The 26,098-nt window shown below is 37.8% G+C and overlaps 1 protein-coding gene across 6 annotated transcripts in view; it reads left to right on the forward strand.

Annotated features, from left to right (window-relative positions):
- The window catches only part of diaph2 (diaphanous related formin 2), a 453,020-nt gene that overhangs the window by 269,862 nt on the left and 157,060 nt on the right, over window positions 1-26,098 (forward strand). For all 6 annotated transcript variants that reach the window (XM_039655194.2, XM_039655195.2, XM_089134932.1 and 3 more), the window contains 3 exons: window positions 123-224; window positions 3,981-4,220; window positions 19,642-19,771. In XM_039655194.2, coding sequence (XP_039511128.2) covers window positions 123-224; window positions 3,981-4,220; window positions 19,642-19,771 — 472 coding nt within the window. The remainder of the gene's footprint in view (window positions 1-122; window positions 225-3,980; window positions 4,221-19,641; window positions 19,772-26,098) is intronic.

A 26,098-nucleotide genomic window follows, 5' to 3' on the forward strand; every position in this document is an offset into this window, starting at 1 on the left:
TCCACTGTCTACCATCTCTCACATCCCTGAGATTAGTTCACCAAATTATCTGGCAGCAGGTGTTTTCTTATGTGGTACTCATGGGTGTTTTTTTATGTTTTCTTTTCTTTTCTTTTTTGCAGAACCTGATCAAAAACCTTCCCGAGCAGAAGGAGCTGAGCAATCTGGCAGAGCTGAAAAATGAATACGAGGAGCTTTGTGAATCAGAACAGTTTGGAATTGTGGTGAGTATTAAGATTGTTCCTAAAATCACTAGAATAGTAGACTTTTTACACATTTCAGAGCTCCAGACTAAATGTTTACAAATGAGACAGAATGTAAAATATGCTTATTCAATATAAAGTATTAATACTATTTTTTTAATCAGTACCCAGACTAAAGTGTTTACAAATAAGACAACCCCCCCTCCCCTTTTTTAATTATCATTTGCATTTATCTCTCATTGAACTGATATATTTTCTACCATTTAAGGCTAAAAATCTAAGAATCAGTGCTGTGTGTTTATGTTTGTGAAACTGGTTGTTCATATGACAGAGCTGTTAACAATAAACATTCAGAGTAGAGATGTGATGCAATAAATATAATTCCAGTTGTGGTGGGTGGGTGCCATAAGGTGGGTGTTTTGTTTGTTACATTATCAAGTCAATGTTTCACACAACTTTTATTCTCTCAAAAAAGGAAGAAATACTTTTACAAAGTGATATATTTATGTGGCACAAATACTGTTCTGGATAATTAGAGGAACTTGAATTTGGAACACAAGATAATTTAGAAAAACACCCTAATTTATATAATAGAATTGAAAAAAGAAAAGAAAAGTTTATTTTATATTCCATCTATTCAAAAAATAGAAACACTCCTGTGTATCGGCTCAGCCAATCAGCGTGTACTTTTCAAAAAGCACCCAATGAACTGCATTGCATATGTAGGGCATGATTATGTACAGTAGACATACATGTATATGGTTGTTATGGACATAACTGTTTCGAACAACCATTGTTTAGAGCAATTTTGTCATTTAATGACTTAAAATGTATTTTGATTCCTAAATGTTTCATTTTTGGTCAATGTTTGAGTCTGGAATCCATCCTTTTTCAGAGACACTATGCAGGTGCCATACCCATAGCTTGGAATCATTCCGTACACTTTTTCAATTAAAAAAAAAATAACAACATAAGAAGCCAAACAAAATGTGGTACAAAACTTGACCTATACAATTATAATCTACAGCCAAACAATGGGCCTGGCACCATAACTAATAATTTGGTAAAAAAAAAAAAAAAAAAAAAAAAAAGGGGGTTATCTCACACTAAAAAGCATTCCAGCTGCCTATCGATTTTATCGGTCTCATTTTCTTAGTCTTTTCTTCCCCTCTATTTCATTTTCTCTCTTTTGGCTCCGGTTCACTATTTCTCCTCTACTTTCGTCACACTCCAGTGCATAACCCTTCACACGTCTCTGTTCCACTTCCGACTGTTTCTTTCCTCCACTCCCTCATCTCTCTCTGATACTAAAATCACCCTCCTTTCCAGTTCTGTTGTTGTTCACACCAATAGCTCTCTACTTCCGTGTGAAGGATTTTGAGCTGAAAAGCAGAATAGGGGGCATCAGGAAATTAGGCACAGACAGAGAGAGTGTGCAGGAGAAAAACTGCCTGCAGGCTCCAGGCAGGATCAGCGCTATTCAATATATAAAGAGACTGAGTAATGTATAATTAAAAGGCTAAGAATATAAAGGGCATTTTTTATGACAAGTCAAATCTGGTAGCCTGGTTGTGACTGACAGAAGCTATGATTTTGATGAATAATGAAGAGTGAGCCAGAGCTTTATTTTACTACGGAGCATGATTAGGTCCCGAGTTCTTAAACTGAAAAGGCTTTTAGAGTTTCTCCATTCCTATATTGACCAGATCTCATTAACATTGGCCTTTGTCTTGACTTTATTTTCTGAAATATTTAAGCTTCTCTCTACATCGGTTAGTTCTGCCCAGTGCACAGGCCTTCACTTGATGAGACTCGCACCTGGAACAAAGGTATACTGTAGCTCACACAAAGTGAAAAACTCTGCCATCATTTAATCACCCTATGTGGTTAAAAACCCCTGTGGATTTCTTTCTTCCACACGCTTAATACAGTGGGCGGCAGTGGCTCAGTGGTTCATGTACAGTAGGTTGTCTACAAACTGGAAGGTTGGTGGTTCCATCCCCGTTTCCACTTGACCAAGTGTCAAGGTGTCCATGAGCAAGACACCTAACCCCAGCTGTTTGCGATGAGCTGGATGGCCCCTTGCATGGCTGACACCACTGTCGGTGTCTGAATGAGTGAATGAATGGGTGAATGTGAGACAATATGGGTCTGTAGAAAGCGCTATAAATCCATTTAATCAATGGATTGTCTTTAAGTGACTGTGACTTTAAGAAAGGTTTTATATAAATACAACTATTTATTTAAATCAGTAATCAAAAGCAGCTAGCATAAACTTTGTCATTGTCATAACAACTGGTGCCCATTTTGTTTTGAGTTGTAAACAAATGTGATAAAATAAAACTAATAAATCAACTTTTTTTTTTTGCGTTCAGCTAAGATTATGTATTTGGAGCTGATGCAGCCTCTTATTTTCAATACAAGAGCACTTTGTCTAACATCTTTTTTTTTTTTTTTTCCAGATCAGATGTGTTTGGTAAAACATGAGGGTAAACAAATGACAGAATTTCTATATTTTTTGGGTGAACGATTCCTTTAAGCACTCCAAATCATTTTTCTTTTACATGGCAACTCTTCCTCACAGTTGTAATCGGATGTAGTCATGCCATGCACAGATCTATCTAGGTTGATGCATATGCATTCCTTCACTGATATCATGGCGCTTCTGACAAACCTGCTGGTGACAGCAGATTCACACAGGAATCAATTCAGTGCAGGGTAACAGAACAACCTTCTAGCTCTCGCTCTGTGTTTTGTCTTTCACTACCTGTGTCTTTGGAGAGCGAAATGAAGCACGTTGTGACAGTCTCCTCCTGTGACTGCGTTCAAGGCGGGTAATATACAGGCTGCCTGTGGAAGCACCTCATCAACACCACCTTGCACTGCTCCTTTGGGAAATAAGTCACTCTCAGCTCGTCTCCCTCCAGAGCTGTCACCAACTCACCCTCTTTTATTGTGATTTCCTCTTATACAGATAAATCGAATCTGGATATGCAGGGATGAGGTGGGGTGGGGCGGCGCATTGGGGGTGTGAGGCCGATTCTGGGGTTTTTTTGATCGGCAACTTGCTCATGAAGATGAATAAATGTGAGTGGTAATGGTACATCCTGAATGCATCTCTGGGCTGCCTGCGAGCATCAGATTATGCAGAAATCTGGAGCAAGAGTGTCTGAGGTCGCCCTCCTCAACGAGCAGTTCCTGTAGGATTCATGTTGTTGTTTTTGTCTCCTTGTTCCTTCCCCTCCTCCTCCTCCTTCTTGCTGTCTTTTAACTGAAATGTCATCTCACTCTAGCACCAGAAACAGTTATATTGTTGCTGTTATTACGGTTAAATGTAATTATAGGTGAACAGCAGAATGTGACATTTATTCGTACAAGATTTGTTGCAAAATTTCTTTTTACAGCGTTAACACAATTGTGCTGGTAAATACTTAATTGTATTTATGATATTTTTTGCCACTGTGCCATGGCTCAGATATATTTAACTTTCTTTGTGGTTTTATTGAGAATGATTCATCAAGTGTGCTGTATTTTAAGGGGGAGGAAAGAGGTGTAGTAATCTTTAGTCTAAATGTGATGTTCCTTTTCCACTTTAGGCCATTCAGTCCTTTTTGAAAATTCTAACCAATAGCTACGTAACTATTTAGTCCTAAAACAGATAGAACAACTGGTTTCATTCTGAAATATTTTATATTCCAGAAGTAAAACTCGTGTATGTGCTGTGATAACTGAGGATGTGTAAGTTTTAAGTTGTTGTTTTTTTTTTCTCCATTTCAGATGAGCTCAGTCAAGATGCTGCGTCCTCGACTGAATGGGATCCTGTTCAAGCTGACATTCGAGGAGCAGGTGAACAATATCCGGCCGGATATCATGAACGTGACATTCGCCTGTGAGGAAGTAAAGAAGAGTGAAGGTTTCAGCATGCTCTTGGAGATGGTGCTGCTTGTCGGGAATTACATGAATGCTGGCTCCAGAAATGCTCAAACATTCGGCTTCAACATCAGCTTCCTCTGCAAGGTACAAAACCATATGAAATCTTTTTTTATATATATATATGTTTTCCTGACACTATGCCATATGCACTTAAAATACAATCACAAGGGCCATTTCTTGTGTCATTGTGTTCTCGTACTAGGTCATCTTCAACCGTCAAAGTCCTATTCTAATAGTTAAGAACACAAGCACATAGAACACATAATAGTACCTGGATGTGTTGTTATTATCAAGGATGCATTGAGTGCAGACTTAACCCTCTGGGGTCTAAGTTGTTTTTGGGGTCCTTGATGTTTTGACATCCTCTGACATTTGTGTTTTGTTTTTGTTTTTTTTTCAGTTGCTTATAAACATATTAATGGCACAAGTGAAATTACACTCTATTTAGCAAAAACAGGGCTACCATAATATGTGAGAAACATGTATGTACATGTTTGTATTTTTGAGAGAATATTGTTTATGCATGGTTATTGCTCCAGTTTAAGTGCAACAAGTGACCACGCTGGCGCCTCCATGTCATGATTATATTGTGTGCTTTGTTTGCTTCTTATTTATTAAATATAGGCAAATAAATTATTAAAATTAAGATACAATTTATACAAAACAAAATTGACTTTAAAGAAAGCCTTTCTTCAAAACAAAACTTAATGAAGTGATCAAAATCATGTCTGACCCAATGTCTCCCAATATATTGCGCATTCATCTTACTTATGCTGTTCACTTTTCATAATTAACATAGATTAAAAAAAAAAAATAACATTAAAACATTTGAATAAATATGAAACTAATTGTGCTTATTTAATGGCTACAACACGTGTAGTAGGCCTAGACTCTATTTGTACAAATTGCGGTACATTCATTTATTTTGAATTTTGCACACATTACACATTCTGAATTTTGCACACATAAGTTGAAAGGCATTTGTTTACGTGCATAAAACATATCTGCAACATTTATCAAGTTTGTGGATAATTGTCCAAGCTTTTATTTATCGTTATGTTACTAAAATCATAATAAAGTAGGCTATACTGTGTACAATAAATCAGATGAGCCCAGAATATGAATGCAGCGTGTTTAATTAAGAAAAGGTTAAGCATTTTCCTCCCATAGAAAACCATTATAAGAACGCTTAATTTGGCCTAATGCTGATTAGAATGTCATCTTATTATGTCGAAATAACAAGATAGCCTAGGTTTTCTTTTATTTGATTTTTTTTTTCTTCACCATGCGGATCATGACTTCCATAAAATACAGGCTGAATATAATTGCTTGCAGAAATTATTTTTGAGGGTGCTAATGTGGTGCTTTGGTCTTTCCTGGGGGCTTTCTTTCTAGCCCCTCCTTAGTGTCGCCCATGCATATGCCTATCGATTAATGGGCATTTCTTCATAATTATTAGCCGACCACAGAGGGTTAATAGAATCAAACCCTCCGTTCTTTCCAGTCTTAGAATTAAGAAACAGCCAAGTTCTACATTGCATTCAAAATAGTGAAATGGTCATAGCTCATGGATCACAAGGGGTTTGAATCTACAATCTGTCGGGGTAGACCTAAAAGACCTAAAAGCTTCTACTACACTACTTGGTATTTAGCAGATACTTTTATCCAAAACAACTTGGAACACTCCTCTTGGAACACTTGGAACATGCCCCTTAAGTGCCTTGCTCAAGCTTAAGCATAATGGCGATGGTGATGCATGTGGGATTTGAACCTTCAACCTTCCGGGTACCAGTCCAATGCTATTGAGCAAGGCTTGTCAAGTCAAGTCATCCTCATTTATATAGTGCTTTTAACAATTTAGATTGTTTCAAAACAGCTTTACAGAGATAACCATAAAATTTAAGGTAACAGAGATTGGTTTGGTTTTATAGTGGTTCTTGAATAATGTTATTTTCCATCTTAAGTTAGTTTCGATTGATTCACTTCCGTCAAAATGATCATTTGTTATTAAATTAGGGGCCGCCAAGACGACACCGTTAACACTCAACAGACTTTAAACGTGAACCTGTGATAAACACTGATGGCATTCACATGCACAGTTATGTGCGTTTGAATATATGATCGCAGGTTTGTAATTTCCTACAAACCATGCCTAAACAAACTACTTGTCTTGCCTATAAATTTTAAAACAGAATTTAATTTTGTTTTATCACTTTGGGGTAGGTACGCGAACCGAATTTTCCACAATGCATAATCTGTAGATTGGTATAGGGATCCACCATCAAGAGAGGCTAGTTGGCACTTCAGCACTGCGTTTTTATTGGGTCCAGGCGAAGGTCCTTTGTCAGATCTGGATCTGGCAGGCTGCGGGAAAACCTCTGGATAAACAAAGACACTAAAATTAGCGTAGATGCCATTCTTTTTTATGATGTAACGAGTACATCAGGACTTAAGGGAAGCGTTCCCGGTTCCGGCTGACCTAATTTATGCAGCCTAAGAAGTTGATAATGTATTATGTGTTTTTAGTCTAGCTTTGAACTTGTGCATACTTAACCTCAGGATGAAAGCATGTGCTAAATAACAAGTAGTAAAATAGTAAAATGTTTAGTAGCTGTTTTTACCTGAAGCTGAAATCGTCATGAAATGCCTGTTCCAATAGTTCCAATAGCTGTCTTGGTTTTAGTGATTATTGACAGTTATTGATAAACTTGACTACTCTACACCAAATGACAGTATGCTCTTCTTTAGTATATGATCTTTTCTAGTACTGTTAGTTGAGTTTCACAGGTTATTTGTAGAGCTGGCAGGTATGTGTCTGAAAGCTGTAACTGTTTTTGTTGTGTATGTAAGATGGACATCTGGCTGTGTTTCACAAGCTGATTTGGATAGAGAAGCCATTTGGTCCCGCTATGAAAGACAGCCACCCCCCTGCCGGTGTTCCCATGCAGCCAGAACTACACAGTCACTCTTAGTTACATCTCTTTGCTGGCCTTGTCATCTATTCGGAGGTGTCCCAGATGCTGCTGGGACACAGGTGTCCCAACCACAGGGGTTTATGCTGGAGCCAGTTGTGGCATTGCTGAATGTTTGTTCTCACTTTTCCCAATTTTCAGTTATTTACTTTTAAGCACAGACACGTTGTGTTTCCAAAGACCACTGAATTACAATTTAACACTTGTCGTTTTTCAAAAAGATGCGCAAATTTCATTGAACAGTTTTATAGTGTGAGCTTTAATCAACGTTCGCATTTAAACGCTCCTTCTCGTAAACATCCGAGTCCTTGATGACCATCTCGCTTTCTCTTAAATTGTGTCTGCATGCAAATTGGCATTTGATTAAAAATGAGGGTGCAAGTTTACTTTCTCAAAGACTGCATGCGCACACACTTTTCATAAGGAAGTCCTTCACCTCTTTCTGTCAACTCCGTGATTATATTTTTGTTCATCACTCAATTCATTCGAGCGTATTTCCGGTTCTTGGTTGGCATTCGAACGAGCTCAATGCCAAACAAGTGTTTTCTCATTGAGTATGGGGGCTTTGGAGGTGATATGCAGAGACATTAGTTGGTTGTTTCTAGTTTTATTTTTTATTTTTTTTCCCCTCATCTCTGTGTTGGATGGTGTTATGGCCCAGAGGGAGGACACCCCTGATGGGTGACCCTGCCCTGAGCATGGACAGTTGAGCGGAGAGGATCAAATGGTCACCCGAGCTCGTCGCTCGGCTGTATTTTCTCTGACCTCGTCATAAAACCTGACCTTGGGTCTCGCAGTAGTGGACTAACACACTGTTAAACAGACCTCTCATCGGCTGTTCTCTGACTCTGTGTTATGCCCAATAATACTTTTTAAACACGTTAATGACCTTCCTTGATGTATTTTATCATTGTTCCTTCTAGTTCAGTTCTATTGTTCATTTTTGTTTTGTTTTCCCTTCCTCTTTTCCCTTCTTTCCTTCTTTCTCCCTCAAGTCTTTTGCTTTCTTTCACTGTTTTTTTTTTTTTTTTTTTTTTTAATGAGCTGCCAAATGATTCAGTAAAATTGCATTCGTATTGGGCAGACTCACATTTATAGAACATTAGTGAAGTGCCTGCAGTGCGGACAGCTTTTCACTTTCGCACTGATTGGGCAGTTATTGATGGACAAAGGGAAATGCCTACATTCTCAATCAGTTCAGTCAAGTAAATGGCCCCCTACATGGCAGACCTCAGCTTGCTAACGAGCTCATCAGGGAGGGCCGGTCGTGGGCTGACCCGTGATCCGTGAATCTCACAGTCACACTTGGTACCATCTGTAGATCTCATTTGCATATTCCAGAAGCTTTTTACAGGTTAACATTGCTGTTAGCTCAGAACTGCCTTGAAAAAATAAAAAATGCTCCTTAAAAAAAATGCTCCTCCTAGTCACCACCATCAGTGAGTTTAGCAGTTTTCCGTGTGTAATAAGAATCTAGCTTTTCTCAATTAAAATAGACCCACACCATCACACACCTTCCACCACACCTAGAGATTGGCATGGGGTACTTTCCATAAGATAATCTTTCAATGCAAATCAAACAAGCTATTAAGGCCAATTTATACTTCTGCGTAGGGTGCGCGCAGTAGGTACGGCGTAGCATACGCACAGACGCGTCCCATTGCGCGTACCCTTCGGCGTCGCCTGACGCGCACCTCCTCAAAAATGTAACTACACGTCGCGACGACGCGGACCGCAAGATCGGTGATTGGTCGGCTTGGTAGCATCGCATTTCCTCTTACGCATTTCCGCACGTACCTTCTCACGCATTTCCATCACTGTCTATGATTTCCACACGTACCATCTCCTCCGACGTCTTCTCTAATTTCTGCCTTTCAGTTTTAGTAATTTCACTAAAGTGAACTGTTTTTCCACCTCAATAAGCTCCAACTCCAACATGATCCACTCTCTTTCAATCGCTATTGCTTGTAGTAACCTAGCAGCGAGGAATCTAAACATTAAAACCCTCCGCCGCCAACTAGCGTTTCGGAGCAGTACTGCAGAGCAACAAGACCTGAACGCAGAAGTATAAATGCTCATAACGGCGTCGCCTACGTGCGTAGCCAACGCCGCACATTACGGCGTACCCTCGACGCAGAAGTATAAATTGGCCTTTAGGCTAACTGAAGTAAAACCATGCCAACCATGTGGTGGAAGGTGTGTGATGATGTGGGGATATTTTAATTCCAAAGGCCAAGGGAACTTTATCAGGATGCATATTATCCTAGATCCATGAAATAACTGGCTTTTTAAAAATAGAAATCTGCCTGACTCTATGGGAATTTAACATAGGGGTGCCCTGACTTATGCACCCTGTATTTTAGGGAAAACATTTATTTATTTATGATAGATTATTCATTCACAAAGAAAATTTGTGTCCTTAAAGGTTGGAGTTTTTCTAATTTTTCTAATTAAGGCATTAAGATCAATATCCAAAGGATGATTTTTTTATTCCTATTTTTAGGCAACTTTAGCATGGGTGTCCAAACTTATTCACATCACTGTACAAGTAATTTATTTTTAAACAACAGAGAACATATTTTACAGAAAAAACAATAAATGTTCTGGGCTACAATCACTATAAATATTAATGGGGACTTTGCATTACTTCTCTTAAACATTTGGTCTGCCTAAATCCTGAATATGTGTTGCATGCACTTTTTTTTTTTTTTTTTTTTTTTTTTGCCTATATATCAAAAGTAAATTTGAGCAGAACCTGAGCGATGTCTGGATTTTGGGAGGCATGTGAAGTGTTTTTTTCATCTATGGAGATCCAGTACCTTTGACCATCATCTCTCAGAGACACACAAAGTATCTCGGCTCTTTTAAGCTTCAGTTAACTTTAATCTTACAGTATGTGTGAGCGTAGAAAGTAACCTTCTGTTGTGGATTCTTGACTCCTTGTCATATACTTTTCAAAAAAGTAACTTCTGTAGCGAACATTTGACATTTTTCAGGAAAGGTAGACTCAGAGGAATGCACACAAAGATTATGGCAACTTCAAATGAAATCAACCATGTGGGAAAAGGCTTACTCCACAGCAAAGCCCCTTTCAAAGCTACAAGCATGAAAAGGTGTTAAATTACAGATAATATTCATTAAATCTGGATTCGCTCTCTGCTTTTGGGGTTGTTTAAGCATGATACTTTCCAGTAGAGATGTCAGAAGAGTTTATGAAGAGTGAACCTTTATTTTGGCTTTTTAAAGTCTTTTAGAATGTTTCCACTTTGTTAAACAGATCAAATATATTAACCTGGCACCGTTTAGCAATTTAAATGTTTATCTTGACAACTTGCAGATTGAAAAGAAGAAAGAGAAATAGGTAGAGTATACTCCCTCATATATGTTCACAGTATATTTCCGTCATTTCTCAGCTTGTTAGAGATTATCCCAGTGCCGGTTGTCTTTCTCACAGATGGCATGGATAGTGAGCTCATGGACAAATTAACTCCCTGAGCTGCCTCGCTCCCCACCCCAAATCTGCCAGAGGTGTAGCCTGAGGCCCTCTGATTTTCACTTGTCATTCTTACTAAGTAAACTTGCCTCATGGCAGGCTCTGAGCTTTTAGATTAGTCTATTGGCTACCGTTCTAGTCCAGGCTGTCTGCCATTGGTAGGCAAAATACGCCAGTTGCCATCAGCGTCTTGGTATCTCTTTCTCCTGCCATGCCCCCCAGCTGTTGTGTGCTGGAGTGTGACTTTCCCATAGTTTCCTTAACTAAAAAAACACAAACTACTGCTGTGAAGATCTATGCACAATCAATGCCTGTAAACTGAAGGTCCTTTGGCAAAATGTGTAATTGAGCAATCAGAGATGACAGTCCTTTAGGTGGTCTGAGATTTCTTGGTCCCCGTTGCCTCTCATGTCTGTTATTAGCTAATTGTTCTTGAGGATTTATATCTTTCGGATGTCTCGTTGGAGGTTGATTGTTATTCCGTGGAACTCTTCAACATACCTCAACAAATATTGAAATGGTCGGATTGGGTGCATTCAAGTATAAGAACTAGACAGTCGATCTTTCTCTATTTTCTATCATTCTCCCTCTTTCTATTTTTATGAATACAGTTTTAAACGACTGAGCACCTTCACACACACAGACATGGTCCCTCTATGGATTTTTTTGTTTTGTTTTTGTTTTTTTACAATTTACATTATTAACTTTGACAATATCCTCATAAAAAGTTTCATTCTTCTTAAATGTTGGCTGAATACAAATTATAGTATCGGTACAGAAAACTCCCCTTACAGTGAGGGGACAATTCAATTAGCACAATTTATATTTTGAATGCAATGACTCATCATACTTATCCTGACAACAGTTTTTTTTTTTTTTTTTTTTTTTTTTTTTTTGGAATCGGTTGCCTCGGCTTTCCCATTGGCATGTCCAGGTCATGACAGCATTGGATGGCCTAGAGGTGCCGCAACAAGCTTCAATTAATTAAATTATTATTATTATTATTATTATTATTATTATTATTATTATTATTATTATTATTATTATTATTATTATTATTATTATTATTATTATATTCCCATTCTCCCTTAGATGCTTTTGCCATTTTTTGAATTTGTCCTTTTGTCAAATATAGTAGCCTCTCTAATGTGTCTCAATTTTACTCACTATGTGTTTTCCCTTGCCTCTCCTCTGAAAGAACCAGTATTGTTGAGAAAAATCCCTGATTCATCTATGGCTGGGAACTTAACTAACATCAGTGTTATCACACAGGCATAGAAGAACAAGAGAAAGGAGGCATGGAAGTAACAAAATGGAAGTGCCTTGACTGGAAAATTAGTGGAACATCATAACTTAAATTAAATTAGATTATTCAATTCCAAACAAGATTGCCAGAGAAGCTGACACTAATGTGCCAAAGTATATCTGCTTAGAAATGTAATATAAATATATTTCTCTTTCTTTTTCTATTTCTCTCCTAGCAGGGCTCCATACTGTGTTGTCCACTATTCACAGGATTATTGGCTGCATATCTGCCCATCCTATGCACTATTATTTCTATTATGCCAATAGGCTTCACCTCACTGTGCTAATCAGCTCAAGGTTTTGTCAGATAAAATTAAAGACTAGTTAATCGCTTAACCTCTGTATTTCACCTCTTAAAGGGTCGTTGTTTGCCCTTTATTTATCTCTCATTCACCCTCTCAATTTTACAGGATATTAATAAAGACACATTCGCATTTTTCATAACCTTCGCCACATTCCTTTGAAGCCACATTTTGAAGGGCCATTAAACCCAAGGATGTCAACTATAAAAGTAACTAACTATAATGTTTTAATAAGCATTCTAATTATGCCGGAACAGGGAAGTACTCACCTACAGTGTATATATATATATATATATATATATATATATATATATATATATATATATATATATATATATTTGAATATAGCTACACAGTGTTATAATATCGTTGAAATAAATTGAATGTTTTTGTAATACTATAATATGTGTCACAATGCATTCTGGGATATATTGCTGGCCAAAAAGTATTTTTGAAGGCAGTATAATTAAGTTGGCTATAACTTTTGGGTCACTTGTGTGTGCCTCCGATTGTGCCTTAAAATACCACTTCTGTAGGCAGCTCACCATGTTTTGGCACAGAGCATGTGTTTGTCATTTTCCATGAGCTGAATCATGCAAAACCTTAGACCTCATACTTCTGCTTCTTCATTGCATGGAAACTGTACCCAGATCGCCTTTATTTCACCTCTTTCTCTCTGCTCAGTGCTGATTTTACTTAGCAGATGAAAACAAACTTGCACAGTAGCGGCTTTATGTAATGACAGTTTGGGGCATAATAATAAACAAATTAAAATTTGAAATGCATGAAATTAAATTGTGATTACCAAATGTGAGCAGATGATTGATCTCCATCTAATGAAAGTGTGAGCGTGTTGCATCCCCACACGTGTGAAAGGGATGTGGGGAAGCTTGGCTGCGGGGTGTGTGAGAGGGAACGGACACAGTGTGGAGGGTCGTGCTAATTAGCTCTCGCAGCATGCGTCTCCAGCACCAGCGAAGTCACAGTGGGGAATAATTACGGAACAAGTTGCCGGTGCACTGACGTGGAGACACCAGCAGACTCTTGCGCTTGCCCTCCCTCTCTGTTCCCGTTCCAACCCACCCATCCCATGGTAATTATTCACGTGAGATTGATTTAACATGCCCCTGTCATTCATTTCGGTGTCTTTCTTGTTTTGTTGTACTTGTCATATGGAGAATGGCGGCAGTTAGTCGATTTTACTCCTGCCAAACTTGTTCTAATCCACAATGAGCACTTCTGCGCTACAGGAGGCATAATAGCCATTGCCCATAGCAACAAGTGTCATCAAGGTGTCTTTACAGTCACATTATTTTCTCTCTGAAGGTGAGAGGTCTGGCTAAAGCCAATAAATATCTATGAAAAAAATATAATTTTTAAATAAGTTATTCACCAAAATTTGATGCCTTTAACGAAAACCCTTGTGGCTGGATTGCTGGCAATTTCCATGGCATTATGCAGGCTCTCGTGAAATGATCCTTGTTATTACATGTCCTTTGAAAATGAGACCAATCTAATGTTCCTCGCATGTCCATGTCAATTTTCGTGGCCTCGGATTTTGCGGCAGTCATTACGTATTCGCCCTCATTTGGTATTCCCTTCACTGGCCATTAAGCTGATGTGATTAGCACTGAAAGTCTGGCAATAATAACTGCCACTTAAATCTTTCAACATCACTGGAGGACAGTCATATTCCACACAGTTTCAAGGTGCAAAACAGCTTTATATAGATTGGAGCAGTGAGCATTAAATAGTTCAGTAATATCCTTTAATGGTCTGAGATATGAATAACTAATGCAATTCCAAAATCAATTTCTCTGCAAAGAAATGGATTTTGGAATTGCGTTAGTCGTGTCACATGTATGTCCTATGTATATGTGTGAAACAATTGAGGTACTGAAAATATATTTAATTTGTTTCATACATTTGCAAATGTGGCATCATTTTGAAAGTTGCAGTTGTTGAGATGTATTAAAAATGACATTCTGACAAGGTTTATTTGCATTTAAATACTACAGATATAGATAAAAAGTAGTTATCAACTGTTTTTGTCGGTGTTAGAGAAACTTATTCTTGTTAAGAATTTATTGTGATTTTCATTATGATTGGCAGTGAATAATAGAATAAAGAATGTGACAAAAATAAAGACTTTTTTTTTTTTTTGGCCCAACTGATTATTTATTATTTACTCTTAATTATAGAGTCCAGATCAGACTCATCAATCTCATTGTGGCATCATGAAGACATTAAAGGTCCCCTGACATGAAAAACATGATATTTTAACATTAATGTGAGTTCCCCTAGCCTGTATATGGACCCCCAGTGGCTAGAAATTTCAATCGGTTTAAACTGAGTTTTGGCTATCTTTCTCTGCCTTTGAGAAAAGCTCAGATGAGCTGATCTTAAATCTCATCCGTATGACATCATACGGAGGAAAGGGGCTTGACTTATGCATAAGTCAAGCCAGTGACTAAAATATCAACTTCAAATCGTTTCTTTTAGTAGGATGAAAATAATCGTATTTAAATTGTGAACATTATATACAGAAAGTAATCAAAGAACAATCTTTCCACACAGCACGAGTTTATCTGGACAACTCGTTATGAAATCAATAACGCATGTTACACTGCCAAATGAAGCTCTCACTGTATGTACATCATTGTGTTTGCATTGGTGAAAGCGTTAGAGAGAGTGGAGAAACTGCGTTGCAATTATAAGATCTTCATTCTCGCGATCAACACACTATCATCTGCTTGCTCAATGCTCATCATGGCAACATTTTATGTCATGGGAATAGATCTAAATAATATAAAAACTTCTCACGATTCGTTAATCTCGATAGCTAATAGGAAAAACGTATAATAGCTGTAGTAAATGTATTCGAGAGAGTTTCACATGTAATACACAGCTATTTCATATGCAAGCATGTCAGCCAATCACAGCGGTGGCAGGTAACACTGAATCCCACAGCAGACACGCCCCTTCAAACAGAGCATTAATTTAAAGGCTAAAATCAGGCTAGGAAAAAAGCCTTTTATTTATTTTTTAGACTATTTTTTATCTAAAAAACATACTAACATTATAAGGGCAACCCAGGAAACATTACAAAATAGTAAAATAACCCCATGTCAGGGGACCTTAAATAGGTTGGTATCATTATGCCATCATTTAAATCTTCAAATAGAAGAAAAAGAAATCAAAGTAGCTTGAAGTTAACGTGTTGGAAGGAAATGTTTTTTTCTAAGGTTGAGGTTGTTTTTCCTCTCTTAGAAGACATAGACTGTGCGTGGCTTGTTTTCCTGTGATAGCTGTGTAAATCAGAGGAGGCAGGCATGCAGTGCGCATGCTGAGGTCGTCAGCGTCGGATGGCAAAGCCTTTAAAGTGCATTATCTCTCCGCCTGCTCTGCCGCTGTTCTGCACGTTAGAGGCTCAGTGCGGGCTGATTGGTAAACACCCCGTGGCTGAGCGGGTGCAAAACTTAATTCTGTTTAAATAAAGAAAGCAACATTAGAATTCGGGGATGCAGTGTCTGCAGTGCAAAAGCAACTGCCCCTGTTTTGATATCTTCACCAGAGCTTTCACAATTACTTTTACATTAATTATGGTACGTGCGTTTTAATTCACACGGAGGAAAGCAATGGTTTAGATCAAACTGGAGATGATTTGCTAATGCATTTACTTTAAATTCAGAATGCATTTACTCTGGAATATGAAGCAACAGCTTCCACAGCAATGACAACAAACGTTGTACTCTTTATGAAGGACGTGCAAACGCGGTGTGGGTTCTGTCTCGGTTAAAGTGAAAAAAAAAAAAAAAAATAAGACCTGTTTTTTGTTTGCTTAGATTTCTTGTTGTTTTTTTTCCGTGCTCTGTTTTTGTTCCAATCCTTGTAAACCAATATTGATTTTAGACAGCCAGCTGCGTAGAAGAAAGGGTCATTCTGGAAGAACATAAAGCAGTGTTTAGGATCTGGTTTTAGTTTTTTCTTCTCATTTTTGTTTTCATTTCCTCATCTTTAGCAGCGAGTCTCTGTAAGGTGCTGCGTGTGTTGTATTATATTGGAGATTGCAGCTGAGGAATGTTTCTGTGTCTGCTCTCATTTATTGCCAATCTCTCAGGGAGAAATTGGAAGTGATTTATCTAATGGATGCTGGAACACAGTGGCATTTTCGAATGAAAACACTCCACGGGAAATTCCGATAATAATTCACAGATTATTTGCTGGACTTTTCGCTAGGATTCCTCTAGTGTGGACGATACAGAGAAGTGTGCAGTCGCGCTCCCTGATAAATAGATAAATACCACTAAACGGGCTGTAAAGCAAGAGGCTAAATTATGCTTTCCTAATGGACTAATCAATTGTGACTTCTCCAGTCTGAGCTCACATCAATTCATCCTACCTGGAAACAATTGCTTTTTAATCTCTGGAAGGCTTTCTCACTTTGAAAAGGATACAAAGGCCTTGCAGGGCTAAAAGCTTTATTGATCTCTTAGACCCCATCGAATAGGTAATTATACGTCTAGATATGCTTAGATTAATATATTGCCTTTGTTTGCATCTCAAAATGATAAATGAATCCTTTGGTGTGCATACCATTTAAGTAATCCTAGATCATTGGGGAAGACGCCACGTACGTCATGGGATGGGCCGTAATGGAATGCAGCAGGGGAGAGAGACTCCTGTCAGCTGTTCGGCAGAGAAGGCTGATCTCATCTCTGCCTGTTATTAGACGGAACATCAGCATCCACTCACGACCAGACAGCTGGTCGGTCAGGGATTCAGTCAGCTTTGGCAGCCTGATGGTCAGGTGTGTAGGAGTTAGTTAAATGTTATTGTGCCAAAAATAGTTTAGATGTACACGATCGTTTTCCACCCTCGCCTTTACAAAACAGGCATCTGGTAAGCTCTTAGATGAACGACGAGAGTAAGAGAATTGTTACCTTTGGATGGGCAGATTTACTTTTCGATAGACACAATTTCTGATAGTGGTCTATAAGCATTTCATACTCTATACACATTTTCTAAAGTCCATACCCCACCCACCACACACACACACACCTAATAGTTCACAGAAACTACCTTTTATTTTATTGTATTTTAATTTGGGAAATTACCACAACTTTGTTATATTTTATTTATTTATTTTATTATTATTTTATTTTATTTTTAACAGTTTATTTAAGAAGCGGATAACTATTTGTATTAAACGTGCATTAATAGTTTGTAAAAATTAAGTCATTTTGCAGTTTTCACATTAAAGGGATAGTTCACTTTGAAATTAATTTTTGATATGTTTTAGCTTACCTCAAGGGCATCCAATTTATAAATGTCTTTGTTTCCACGGTATTATCAATTTGTATATTTTTCGGTCAAACCGTTGTTGTCTATCAGTCATATAATGCAGGTATAAGGGGTCCACCCTGGGTTCACCTCAAAGAGCATGCACAGAGAAGTCCAAATTAAACATGATTTAATGACTCGTAATTGTTAAGTACACATTGATGGCCTAAGACACGAAACGAGCGGTTTATGTGAAAAAACGAACAGTATTTATATTGTTTTTACCTCGTGTAACTACAGCCATGTACAACTGATCTAAAGGCATGGGCGCTTCAGTCTGCGCATGCGCCGGAAGTGATCGATTGTGTGTGTACGTCACTTATTGTTTACACAGAGATTTCAGAAGTTTTACCTTTCACTAAACATATTTAGATATCGAAATCGTCTTCCATTGTGATTTCCTGTATATCTAAATATGTTTAGATCTTCACAGCGAAAGGTAAAACTTATGAGATCTCTGTGAAAACAATGAGTGACGTACACGCTCAAGCGATCACTTCTGGCGCATGCGCATTAATTTGGACCTCTCTGTGCATGCTCTTTGAGATGAACCCAGGGTGGACCCCCTATTTTCGGTTTGACCGAAAAATATAAAAATTGAAAACACTGTGGAAACAAAGACACCTAAATCTTGGATGCCCTTGAGGTAACATATCAAACATTAAGTTCAAAGTGAACTATCCCTTTAATGGTTTGCACAGACTGATGGGCAAACTTTACATTATGAAAAGTCATCTGTTTCAAAGAAGAATGCCATTCCTGTTTTCCACCACATCACTTTGCAAATAATAACACATGCAATCTGTGTTGTCGTAATGGCTGATATTTGTTTTCTTCTTACTTTTTTTATTACATTTGCTCTGATGCTCCTGTCTCACTTGTTTAAGACAAACACGCCAATTACAATGTATGAAGAGAAAAGATGCAAAAGACTGCATCCATTTATTAATTTACCTCATTGCACCTGCCACATTTTTCCAGCAGAAAACCAATTCCTCAGCCCCTGTATCCGCAGAGACTTTTTGGAAGAGAAAATCTATGGGAGACATTATGTGTAGCGGGGAAGTGTGCCAGCTGTCGTAAGTTTGCCATCAGTTTGTGTAAAGGTTAATATCACATCTGCTGTGCAGTCCAGCTTGAGGATTCATTCTGCCTTCCCCGGCTCTGCTGCGGGACTCAGCAGCCATCTTCTGTGTGAAAGCAGCCTTCTAGGAGTCTAGGCTTGACAGCAAACAATCTGTTTGAGTCTGAGAGGGTGAAGAGGTCACCCAGCCCCAATGCACTGCTTAATGTGAGCCTGCAGCCATGGCCCTCCAAATGGAGGGGAGAGGGAGAGAAAGAGCAACATGGCTACATGTTTGGTTTATCATTTCTAGTTCTCAAGCAATAGATTTGTCACCAAGGGAACTTGGTTCTTTCTGTATAAAAAAAAAAACAAAAAACAAAAAAAACATCATGTGCTTCTTTCATGGGACTCGGTTTCTGCTGGGTTAGGAGTGTTTTAGCTTTGGATTATTTTTTTCATTTTAAGATGTGATTCTAATCACAATTTTCTATAGTGCAGTTTAATTTTATTTAACTAACTTGGTCAATGTAGGTTTGGTAACTCTGGTCTTGTTTATCTGATCATTGATATGGATTGATAAAGAAGTTTTATTGCGTACCCTACAGCAGCCCACATCAAGAGTGTTAGCAGTGTGTATTGATCTAAATATTTCATTTTCTTCATGCCAACTTAATCATGTACAAAGAATGGTTGTGGTTTGGGGGAGAAAGCCCCTTTTCAAATTAAACGTGTTAAATAAGCAAACAGGGGAAAATATGTCTCTCTGCACTCGGCTACAGCCTTCTTTCTTTCTTTCTTTCTTTCTTTCTTTCTTTCTTTCTTTCTTTCTTTCTTTCTTTCTTTCTTTCTTTCTTTCTTTCTTTCTTTCTTTCTTTCTTTCTTTCTTTCTTTCTTTCTTTCTTTCTTTCTTTCTTTCTGTTTATTCAAAGTGGTTTATTCAAAATGGTTCATCTTCATGTGACAAAATTAATTTTAACTGTGCAACTCAATGCAATTTCATAACTCATAAATCTTTTCTCTGCAGCTTCGTGATACAAAGTCAACAGAGCAGAATACAACTCTTCTGCATTTCCTGGCTGAGAAATGTGAAGAAAAGTATCCAGAGATCCTGAAGTTCCCTGATGAGCTTGAGCATGTTGAAAGTGCCAGCAAGGGTAAATAGTTATTATTATTATTATTATTATTATTATTATTTTAAATGTCAATTGCGTCATTCATGTGGCAGTATAAATTCTCAAGTGGAGCACAAAATAATTGTTTATAATAGTAATTATGCTTTGTCTGAATACATTTGCATTTATGGTCTTTGCAGTTTTTTTGTAGTATATTACAAGACTGGTCTGAAAATGACACTGATACAGTTGCAGTGCTTGACATAATGAAAATCAATCATATGAGAAAAATGCATACCATTATTCTTGGTGATCCAGTGTTCTTTAACAGCAAAATTACCAAAGTTCATAATAGCCACTACAACTGCTGTACTTAAGTCGAATATGGAGAGTTAATGTTGTTCGAAAATTGTTAGATTTTCTAATCCATTTTACCTATTCAGTCCATTTTCTGGTAAAGCATAACTTAATCTTTTTGTAAAATGGCTCAATTTTCTGGCATGTTTGTGATGCGCTATTAGTGTCAGTTTGGAAGACTCTGCAATAATGCCATGTAATTCGGTTTAGCTGCATGATTGTTTCAGGCTAGATAAAGATGCGCTTTATTTTGATCCAGAAGTCTATCCTTTTATTTCTTCCCTCCCATAAGCTGTTATCTTGTTCAATCCAACAGACCTGCCTTTAAATGTGTTAAGCCTGGTTAATTGAACAACCAGCTTTGAGTTGTGAAGACATTATCACCCCTGATCGGCAGATATCAGCCGTGTCCTTTGGAAAAATATGGGGCTCTGTCGGTGTGACCTTGAGATATTTACCCTCATATACAATATATACCTCACTCCATCTATCTAAATCACGCTGCTTTATGGTGTTCGTCAAATCCTTTATTGGTTTTCTGCTGTGGTCTTCTTTTAAGCTTTGAGGCTTTTTATGGCTTGAATTAGATGAACTAATGTTACAGAGATCAGCCCAGGAGACTGGACGCAATTGGCCCCATGGACTATAATTAGAGCTTTTGCAGAGGAGGAAATAAAACTAGTTAATGGCCAAAGAGCCTTTCTTAATCCTTTTGCTATGTGTAAATCCAGCTTTTTCCATTACTATGAAGAGACAAGTTTCATTAGAACGGTGTAGAGCAGTTCTGAGGGTTGATGAAGGAACTATAATGAAGCGTAAGGGGCCCATATGCTCCACAGTATGGCCGACAGGAAAGGTTAAGAGTCCAAATGGGGAGGTAGCTTAGCAGGGATGGTGGCGTAGTCTCACACAGCCGTTCTGACATTGTGGAATGGATTCTTATTATGGCTTGCAGTGATTAAGAGCTTTAGTGCTTCCCACTGTGCTGAGAGAGATTTCAGTGAATTTAAATATCTGGTTTCTTAACTCTCATTCATTTCTAACAGATTTGGAAATGAAGACTTTCAGTTGAATGCTATAATCTTCTGTATTATTGGCGTCTCCGTCAAGGGAGAAATACAGGCATGCGTATCCCGGCAGTGGCGTAATTTCTCCTGTCAATAAGCTAATTTGTCTTTAATTCCATTTGGAACTGTTTGGTTGAAGCCCTTGAGCTTTATTTACTTTGTTAGTTACCTAATTGCTTATCTAATCTAATAAAACGAATTCAGTGCTTTGTTGTGAAGGATGCGGCCAGTGCTTGAATAGACCAGCGGTATCTATGTCAAGGTAGATGGCTGAAAGAATGCACAAACCTAATGATTTGTAGACAGACATTTCAAAGAGAATCAGCTCTTTGTCTATAGTCTTCATAGCAGTTAATCATTTCCTGGCTCTGAGTTAGTTCAATGGAGTGATGAGAAATGTCACCCTGCTTATATGTGTTAATATTTAATGTGTTAATGAATTGTATTTATTATATTCTAATTAACTTCACTATAAATATAACGCTATATTTTTTATAGTGTACATAATAAATTCTGACCATTACTGTACATCAGAGTCAATTATGCTAAATTGCTTTTTTTTTTTTTCTTTCTGAAGGCTATTTATTAAGCATTTGATTGCTATCTTACATGTAACGCATACAGATGTCCCTCCTGGTTAAGTGTTGAAGCAGTCATGAATAAGTAATTCAGCTTTGGCTACTGATCTTTTTTGAGACCTTTCTGTTCATGTCAAAGTGGTGAGAGAACATGAATCCGTTTCTTCTTTTAACATAGTAGCACAGCTCACCTTAACCCTGAGCCAAATTTAGACACCACCTCTCATTCTGTGTAATTCCTGCTACCTCTCTATTCTTAAGTTCTTGCTTTTCTTCTCCACCCTCCTCTCTACTGCTCAGTTAACCTTTGGGCTTTCTGTCTCTCTCTTTTTTTGTCTCTTACTTCGTATTTCTCACAAAAAACAGTATATTTGTTGTCTCTTAAGAATACTACTTCCTCCACCATATCCCTTTCTCCCCATCAAAGTGGATTTTAGGCAGGCAGAGTTACACACTAGAACACAAGAGCACTGGTGCACTGCAAACCCTATGCTGTCCCAGTCTGCCTGTGCCCACAGGAGCACGGCTCTACACCCTGCTGAACTCCGCTGTTTGAGCTTTTGTGCAAAGCCCAGACACTCTGATCATAGACCGGGATCTTCTCAAAGTCTTCTGCTAAGCTTCCCTTCACATGTACCAAGCTCTTGCAGGTTCTCTGCTCCCAGGTAGTGTACTTCCCCCGATGCACATGAGTGAAGACCAAATCAGGTGATTTCTTCTTGTTGCATCAAGATTTGTTCCTAAAGGAAGCGCAGTGCGCGCACACATTTAGTAATCACATATCCATCTACAAATGTTGGAACTGCTACTCTTAATATACTTGATTGAAAAGAGCAATCAGTTCTGCCTGATTTGCTTGAGAAAGTTATTGTCCCTCCTTTCAGTTCTATCTTGATTGGTGACTGCAGAATACCTCTCCCTCAGTCCCAAACCTTTAATTCTCCAGTGGAGAAGAAAGAGAGAGTCTGTGATAAAGGAAGTCAAATTCTTATGTGGGATCAGTGCTCAACAGGAAGTTTTTCTTTCTTTCTTTCTTTCTTTCTTTCTTTCTTTCTTTCTTTCTTTCTTTCTTTCTTTCTTTCTTTCTTTCTTTCTTTCTTTCTTTCTTTCTTTCTTTGTTTCTTTCTTTCTGTTAACAGATTTTTATTTGCCATGTTAATTTTTCCATTAGCAACGCCATACAATTCTACAGAGGCACCGATACTAAATTTATCTGTCAATATATAGCCAATTACACATAAGGCAATTTTCATAAACACAAATTTATTCAAACATACATAATTAACAGTAAATAGGCAAGGTCAGGCAAAGCACGGTTATTTTTAAATAATAACATTATGCACAATGGTAATTCAAAGTTCTTTACTTAAAAATGATTTTAAAAGAATCATAAAATGAACACAAGGGCATAGGAAGGCATAGATTAAGATTTATTTAAATCGTATTAAATCGAATAAAAAGAGGGGGTAAAAAAAAAAACGCTCCAAGATATGCTACAATGATCCAACATGTTACATTTAAGAGCATCAAAACAGAATTTGAAAGCTTAGACTGTTTCTTATCTGAAGTAATAAAGCACAACACTCTCTGTGATTATTGGATAAGAGGTGAAAAACACAGATATGGCAACCCTACCTTGAACTACAAATGACTCAAAGGATCAAATAGAAACTGCTAGAACTTTGCATTTTTATTTAACTGTTCAACTTTGACAGCCCTGAATTTAACACAAGAGAGATTTTCTTCACACATGGTATGTGTTTCAGTCTGACACGTTTATTCCAGCCACTTTTGATTGACAGGATATAATAAGCCCTGATCAATGGTTCTTTAACCGGTGGCTGATAATTACTTTTATCAGCCGATACCGATTTTTGCAACCAGCTTCCAGATAACATCAGCCGTGCTCCAATAGTTTATATTTTATGTATATATAAATATATAAATTACTTTGTCATACTCATATTCTAGTCAGAATGTGAGTCTGATACTGCTCCATAGAGAGCTCCATTTGATTATGAGGTGTGTCTTAACCGAACCAGGAAAAAAACAAAACTCTGCACTCAATTGGATAGATGTACAACCAATCAGAGCAATGCAGTAAGTGTTTTTTTTCTTCTTTTTCTATTAAAATTCTTTTTTTTTTTTTATTAGTTACGCATAGTTGTCAACATAACTCAACTACATGCACACTGGAAGAAGTATAAAATAATGAGTGTTGCTTCCTACCAAAGGAGAAACCACAACGACCACAGGGTTTTCATTGCGTCCCATCATCTTAGTGACCATCGGAGCCAGCTGATTAAATAAAGTTTTGCCGAATCCCGTTGGAAGGACAGCAAACACATCTCTCCGATCGACAAATGCCTTGATTGCTGTACTCTGTTCGTCTTTTAAAATGAATGCGCTGTCCATTTCTTTTACAACAGACGCTATAGCGGAATCTACACATCTCAATCATCTGACATCCAAGCTAATATAAATGTACAGTATATGTATGAATTTTAAAATGCGTTTTTTAAACAAATAATTACAATTATTTTGTAGCTGTAAGTTATACAGTGATTATGACAGCTGGAAACTGATGAGAATACAAAACATAACTGATTGTGTTGTAATTGTCAAAGCATTCTACCTTCCGCATTCTGAGGATAACTGTCACAAGCCATTATTGCAATTTCAACAAAACCTAATTATGTTTGCCAGCTTGGTGACATTACCTTGTTGACAAGTTTAAATCACGCAATTGGCAGCGCCAATGTTCAGTATATCATAGAAAATATTTACTGTTTACCTAATGCATGATGCATACTAGAGCAATTGTACTGGCCAAATAGGGCACGTGGCAATTCTGTCAACTGGCTATGGGCCACCAGGCCACCCTTATTTTTGAGCCCTTCTGATCTGACCTCAGCTTTAATCACATTACTGAATACTTTACCTTAAAGCTAACCACCCTGTATTGTATCATTGTAATACTAATGCCAATTCCTAATAATAATGCCAATTCCGAATACTGTCTTGACAAATTTAAACTGAAACAGCAACTATTTGCTGATCATCTCGTAGCTCAGTCACAATTTGGCATTTGATTTAATTTGATTCACAAGGATGTTTGTCTTACATGCATTCAATATCTCCATCTGCATGTATTTATTTTCTCCCCCTCCAGTCTGGTTCAGTTCTCACTGTATGTAATCTATCCATTGCTCTAGGGGTGTTGTAGAAGGCAATTTTGATATCAATTTTGATTTGACCTGACATTTCCCTTCAAGATAATCATGACGGCAATTCTTCATCTCTCCTGACAGTGCAGATCCACATAAGGGCTTTTGTTTATAATGTATCCAATATTTTATGCACCTCAGCAACATAATCCAGGTTTTCGCTTAAAAAAAAAATCAGTGTGGATATGTGCTAGATATCCCATGTTGACTAGCCGCTGCTTCCTGACACACATGATTGCATCCCTTAATACATCTGTGCTAGTCAGCCTGTAAAAAATATGTTGCCCAGGTAAAGGTCAGAAGCGGTCATGGCCTACCTCACCAGACCGAGCTTCCCTCTGGGCAGAGGAGCTCTCGACTTTCCTGTCTCATCCATTACCATCCACCTCCATCAAGGGCGGTGCTAATTAGAATGTGTTTTGATCATCCTGGGAGAATGGGCAGAAATGTGCTGAGTCTCAAGGAAGAAATGGGACATGGGGAGCAACCATGAAATCAGAGTGGCATTGTATTTTCCCCTTTACTTATTCATGAACTTTATCCCTCCTGGGCTGCTCTGTTACACCTCCCTGCTCACACAAATTCAGTGGATGGATGCTAATAGCACTTCCTGCTATATTACATCACAAACCTGCTGATGGTTAAAAATCCATGGATTTACAGTCAAAGGATGAAATATAAACATTAGGGTTGTGCCAATGGACGAGATCATCGTCCATCGTGATGGCTGACCGACATGGGATGCCACTCCCCCCACCCAGACACACCCTAATCTTGGTATTTAAACTTTGCTGGGATTGCTCTGTAAAGTATATTGAGAATAACTAATGTATATGCATGCAATTTTAAAAATTGTAGTTTATGCCAGAGACATGACGTGTTACGCACGTTTCACACATAGGCAAGGCAAGGCAAGTTTATTTATATAGCACATTTCATACACAGTGGCAATTCAAAGTGCTTTACATGGAAGAAATTAAAGAAGTCAGAATAATTAAAACATACTCATCACATACTTTGCATGTCAATCTGTGTTTTTTGTTTTGTTTTGTTTTTTGCCTTGAACCATGCACTGTTACTTTTCTGTTACACTGTTACACTGTTACTACTGTTAATTAACAGCACGTACAGCACAGCAAA

The sequence above is a fragment of the Pimephales promelas genome, chromosome 9 (assembly GCF_988280905.1).
Source record: "Pimephales promelas chromosome 9, fPimPro1.hap1.1, whole genome shotgun sequence".
In the NCBI taxonomy this organism is placed as follows: domain Eukaryota; kingdom Metazoa; phylum Chordata; class Actinopteri; order Cypriniformes; family Leuciscidae; genus Pimephales; species Pimephales promelas.